This window comes from Lissotriton vulgaris, chromosome 4_1, assembly GCF_964263255.1.
Source record: "Lissotriton vulgaris chromosome 4_1, aLisVul1.2, whole genome shotgun sequence".
Lineage (NCBI taxonomy): Eukaryota > Metazoa > Chordata > Amphibia > Caudata > Salamandridae > Lissotriton > Lissotriton vulgaris.
In genome coordinates, this window is record NC_141691.1 from 1258586494 (window position 1) to 1258592768 (window position 6275).

Consider the following 6275-nt stretch of genomic DNA (forward strand, 5'->3'; position numbering starts at 1 on the left):
ATTGGACAGACCACAGCTGCGTTCACTTTGTCTACAAAAAGACCACAACCCACAACCATCCTCAACCTACCCTGCGAAGAAACTGGAACAAAATCACCATCGACCAGATCTCCTCATCGCTTCTTCAAAACCCCCCTGCCCACTCTTCGAACCCCAACCAAGCAGCCATTAACCTCACTCAATGGCTCACCAACAGCGCCGACAACCTAGCACCTTTGAAAAAACATCAAATCAAACTAGGCAGCAAAAACGCCCCCTGGTTCAACGATGATCTTAAGAAATCCAAGAAACTCTGTCGCTCCCTTGAGAAGGCCTGGAAAAAAGACCCAAACACCAGCACCAAGGACGCCTTCAAAAACGCCACCCGCACACACCACCAACTGATCCGGACTGCCAAAAAAGCCGCATTCAAAGACCGACTAGACAACAACGCCCACAACAGCAAGGAATTATTCAACATCGTCAAAGAATTTACCAACCCCTCAGCCAACTCCAACGACATCACTCCCTCTCAAACCCTTTGCGACTCCCTAGCCTCGTTCTTCCACAACAAAATCGCAGACATCCACAACAGTTTCGACAACCAACCCGGAGACCAACCCTCCCAACCTTCTGCCGTACCCTCACCCCCCTTGAACATCCTTAATGACTGGAACCCTATCTCCACTGAGGACACCATCTGCTTGATGAACTCCATTCACTCAGGATCCCCCACAGACCCATGCCCTCACCATATCTTCAACAAAGCAGACTCCATCGTAGCACCACATCTCCGAGACGTCATCAACTGCTCCCTCAACTCCGCCACCTTCCCGGAAAGCTGGAAACACGCCGAACTCAGCGCCCTTCTGAAAAAAACCACAGCTGACCCCACCGAACTCAAAAACTACCGCCCCATCTCACTCCTACCATTCCCGGCCAAAGTCATCGAGAAAGCTGTCAACAACCAGCTCGCCGCCTTTCTCGAAACCAACAAATCCCTCGACCCCTCACAGTCCGGCTTCCGAGCAAAACACAGCACTGAGACCGTACTCATCGCAGCAACAGAAGACATTCGAACTCTACTGGACAATGCAGACACAGTCGCCCTCATCCTCCTTGACCTCTCCGCAGTCTTCGGCACAGTCTGTCACAGCACCCTCCTACACGCCTCAGAAACATCGGAATCCAAGGAAAAGCACTGGAATGGATCACCTCGTTCCTTACCGGAAGAACTCGGAGAGTCCGCCTCCCACCATTCAAGTCAGAGGCCACTGAAGTCATTTGCGGCGTGCCACAAGGATCTTCACTCAGCCCCACCCTCTTTAACGTATACATGAGCCCCCTCGCAACCATCGCACGCCAACACAACCTCAACATCATCTCCTACGCTGATGACACTCAACTGATCCTCTCACTCACCAAAGACCCGAACACCGCCAAAACCAACCTACATGAAGGAATGAAAGAAGTAGCCGATTGGATGAAGCACAGCCGTCTGAAACTGAACTCGGACAAAACAGAAGTCCTTATCTTAGGTACCTCCCCCTCCGCCTGGGATGACTCTTGGTGGCCAGAGGCCCTTGGAAAAGCACCCATCCCGACGGACCACGCACGGAACCTGGGCATCATCCTGGACTCCTCACTCTCGATGAACAGACGAGTCAACGCCGTCTCATCATCTTGCTTCAACATCCTTCGCATGCTCAAAAAAACATTTAGCTGGATCCCCACCGAAACTAGAAAAACGGTCACCCACGCATTGGTCACGAGCCGCCTGGACTAGGGTAACACCCTATACGCCGGTACCACCGCAAAACTTCAGAAAAAACTCCAACGCATCCAGAACGCATCAGCCAGACTCATACTAGACATCCCGCGTAAAGACCACATTTCTAGTCACCTGAAAAACCTCCACTGGCTCCCCGTCAATAAGAGGATAACATTCCGCCTCCTAACCCACGCACACAAAGCACTCTACGAACTTGGACCCGAATGCCTCAACACATGACTTTCCTTCTACACCCCCTCCCGCCAACTACGCTCCTCCAACCAAGCCCTTGCTGCTGTACCTCGCATCAACAAAACCACCATGGGAGGAAGATCCTTCTCCTACCTGGCAGCTAAAACCTGGAACTCACTTCCCACTCACCTTCGCCTCACTCAGAACCACCTAGCATTCAGAAAGCAACTTAAAACTTGGATATTCGACAAGTAATTCCCCACCCTTCCTCAAGCGCCTTGAGACCCTCTGGGTATGTAGCGCGCTATATAAATTATTTGACTTGACTTGACTTTTGTCTAGGAGATGTCTCAGCATGATTTCAAAAGTAATCTGAATAAGTAATCTAAAAAGTAGCATACATAGTAATCTGCAAAGTAACTAAAAAGAAATTTCAGACTGTTGACTTACCTGTAATTCAACTAACTGCATTTGAACCTGCATTCAACTGTAAAACACTCCATACGATATTGCAAAGTATTATTTCACTTACCTGCACCAGACTTGGCTTGGTTCTAGAAATAAAATAACTAAATAATATTTTGATGCAAACAAATTGTTGCCTGAGTGTGTACAACAAATGCTTAACACTACCCTATGATAAAGCCTTACAGCTTGCCCACACTACCACAAATAGAAAGATTAAGATTCTATCTAATTTTACCTCTGACTACCTTTGGGGTTCCACTGGACTCCGTGCACGCTATACCTTCTTTTGGTATAGCATATACGGAGCCAGCTTCCTACATCTGTGCTTTATAAATGCTGGACTAAAACAACCTAATGTTTACCTACTAGCCATGCAACGATCCAGTGTTTCTAGCTCATTGTTTTTTTTTTGCATTTTCTTCATAGGAGAAGATGGCCGCATAGCATATGAGAGACTGGATGAAGTCCCTGGAGAAATGGTTAAAGTCGGAGGTCGACGCGGAACTGCTGCTGCTTTTTAGCGACCTGCGGCTCTTGTCCACTCTTAACAGTATTAACAGCAGACCTGGCCAATGAGACATCATTACATTCTGCAGATTAAAAAGGCTTCAAAAGCATGCCAGGAAGATGGTCTTCAAACACTTTGATCTTTGCTAAATTACGTAATACCTTTCTCAAGTCCACCCGCAACATTTCTCCCACCTTTTTGCTCAAAAGTGTATGATGGACTACCTGAACAGGGGACCTATGACATGCACTGTTTCTAAGTTCTGGAGCTGTCTGGCAATAGACACACACGCTCATTCATATTTTGGAACATATGAAATACGTTTTTTTTCTCTTTTGTTAAATGTATACTTTTGTTGCTGTTGTGTGAAACCGAAAAGCATAATATTGTTTCAAGGGAAAGGCAGGGGACACAGATGATTACTTTCGTTGTACATGTTTTTTAGTCTCTTCAGAGTCCACTTTCCTTGGGGGTTTTACACAGGAATTCTAATACTTGTTTTGCTAATATGGTCACATCATATTTCTTGTGAATGGTACGTATAACCACATATTCTTCATCTTATGACTCTCCAATACTGCCAGACTGGATGCAGAAATTCTTCAATCGCTCCTGCACATTGACCGGTGGAAAAGGCCACTAATACGGCATTATCTCAGGGCATTATTACATTATGTTGGACATGTGCAAGTCATCCATGTGTGCATCTGTCCATGCTTTCTCCTGGCACTACATCAATTCACAAGGTCACAGAGAAAGTCATTTTGCTGTTTCGGTTCTGCAGGGCATCCTCGTGTAAAGTCCACTCTCCAGAGCCACCTCCATGGAGGGCGGGTGGGCATTGCTTTAGTATTACATCATAAGGTGAGGAATTCAAGGTTAGAAGTCCCCCTGAAAATAATAAGTTATCTTAAATAACACTCTTTCTTGTCTATGCTAGGCTCCTTCATATAACCACATTCTTCACCGCTCGCCCCCCTTCCCATTCTGTGGAGAGGACGCTTGGGCAATAAAGATTTCCCAAGTGAGGGTCTGGAATCTTCCTGTGCAAAAATCAGTTCTTTTAGCTATACTTTGCCATACTGGGGGTTGGATGTCTGCGGATTCAACTGGTAGCATGGAGGGTTTACACATTTATGGAGTTCATGTTGGCGTCCAACGTTGGGGCATATTCACAATGTAGGTTAATGGTTTCATCTGTCGGCACACAGGAGCTATTGCAAGAATTTACTGTCCCAGTCTGGTAGTTGGGGAATTTTACAAGGTCAGAAATCTGTAGTTAGAAAGAGTATCCAGCGCAAAGAGCTTTACCAAAGGTATATTACTTATTCATCAATGAGAAATTTGCTTAGGTTCTTCAGCATTGTTGTCGCTTACTGAATAAGCCTGGTTCAAGACCGCCTACTTCTGCCTCATGATAGGGACATGATTCACAAAATCAGTATTTTTTTTTAATGTTTAGACATCAAGCAGTTTTATGTTTGCTTTTCAGTCTTCTGCTTAGAAATACACATCAATGGTACAGAGTACTGGAAATTATTTTCCTGTGCTAGAACATTGAATAAACCAAGTAGTTCTACTTTTATGTTTTTATTGATTAAGGTATAGGTTTTAGTTTTAGAAATACATTTCAAAGCCAGGATTTAGTTTCTGAAACAAATTTTAAAGCTGCTTCATTGGTCTACTCCAAAGGGGCACTTGAGCCCAGCCTTTAAAATCATCCAGAGTAGTATTTGTACTGTTGAGTCGTGTTCAACCCATTTCACTTACATTGATGCTGTCTTGTACTGATGTTTTTCAGCGCAGACAATTTTTCTGTCAGTTATGCAGACATCTTTCTACGCAAGTAAAATACCAGATAAAGGAATTTGGTGAAATTTGAATCTTACCGAGTACCATTGACCCCTACCCTTCAAGCACATGCAGGCTTGCTCTAAAATTTAGACCCTTTAGCTGTGGGTGAGTTCAAGGTCGTTAGGTTAATTCTAAGTCGAATAGGTAGGGGATTCTGATGCAATGGCTTCTCCCACTAGGCTGCAGACCCTTTCCCGACTGTAATTCCACCTCTGTTTGATTAGCTGCCTCATTCATTGGCACAATGAGTACTCTGCTGGCAGTGTACTAAGACAACTCCAGGACAGGTTGGAACCCTGGCCCTGGGACCAGTGGCAGCGTTTTGAACAATATCCCAAGTCGGACTGGCCGACAATGGTGCTCACACAGGACTTGATTAAAGTGATTTCTGGAAGAGCCCCGAGCTGCAGTCTCTTCACAGCATCATTGACTGTGTTGCAACAGGGCTTGTTTGACACCTTGGTAGCCCTTTTGATGTGGCCACGGGCACTGCACCACATGAGCGAGTTCAGCATAGGAAAATGAAACCCCACGCCTGTGGATTAATATATTTTGAGTTCGTCTGATGTTCTAGGCCATAAGTGTGTTTTTCTTTTAAATTTTCATAATAAGGTGCAATTCGGGGGCAAATGTAATATAATGAGGAATTGCTACATGTTTGCAAACACTTTTGAAAAGGCTGTATTTTTGCCGGGCAGGTTTTTAGGCAGAGGTTTAGACTGTGAATGTTCTATTGTACATATATTTGTATATTAATATAAATATTGATATATGTGCCCACTTTTTGGTGATATTTGTACAGTTTTGAGTTGTTCAATTATTTCGTGGGCAGAATATGCTTCTATTTCTTTGACAGAAAGTGCAATCATGTGGCTCTTTATTTAAAAACTCTGCAGCAGGCCAAATCCGAAGGCTCTTGGCCAACTCCTCTCTTTTTTCAGGTGAAAACACTTTGTCGAATCAGAAAGGTACAATAAGATTGTGACCAGTTTTTGTTTGCAGGTGCTGGCATACAATATATAGAGAAACCCAATCAATATTTCCTTTCCTCTGATCTACAGGCATACCCAAAAACGGGGTCAGAAATTAGTTTTATCAGCTGGCTAAATGTTTATGAACCTTGCCTTCGTCACCTTATGTACACCCAGTCAGCTTGCATTAGCTGTATCTGTCTCCCGCAAGGTGTGCTTATTTTATGAGTTTTAGTTCTGTGGTACGCGTGCCCCTCCCTTGCCTCGTTTCTCCATTGCCAGTTTTGCGTAAAGTTATAATAAAGACTATTTTTGAAATGCTAACTCAATGTCAAACATATTTGTTGCAATGTGTGGCTGTCGTAGCAAGCTAAATGGACTGATCAGAGAATACATCTGTAGACAGTGCTACATTTAAATTGCTCTACTGTAACAAATACATAGTATATGTGTGTGTGTGTGTGTTCCGTCATTAGTCACTTTTTAGAATGTATTCTCTGAAGTATATTGTCTTAGCACCCATTTATACTGG

At 44.3% G+C, this 6275-nt stretch overlaps 1 protein-coding gene across 4 annotated transcripts in view; it reads left to right on the forward strand.

Annotated features, from left to right (window-relative positions):
• The window catches only part of RIPOR2 (RHO family interacting cell polarization regulator 2), a 622104-nt gene extending 616037 nt beyond the window's left edge, over positions 1-6067 (forward strand). For 3 of the 4 annotated variants that reach the window (XM_086965454.1, XM_086965456.1, XM_086965455.1), the window contains exon 22: positions 2837-6067. In XM_086965454.1, the coding sequence (XP_086821580.1) occupies positions 2837-2931 (95 nt within the window). In that variant the 3' untranslated portion in view covers positions 2932-6067. The remainder of the gene's footprint in view (positions 1-2836) is intronic. The other variant, XM_086965457.1, reaches the window with a different exon arrangement.
• Positions 6068-6275: the final 208 nt, after the last annotated feature.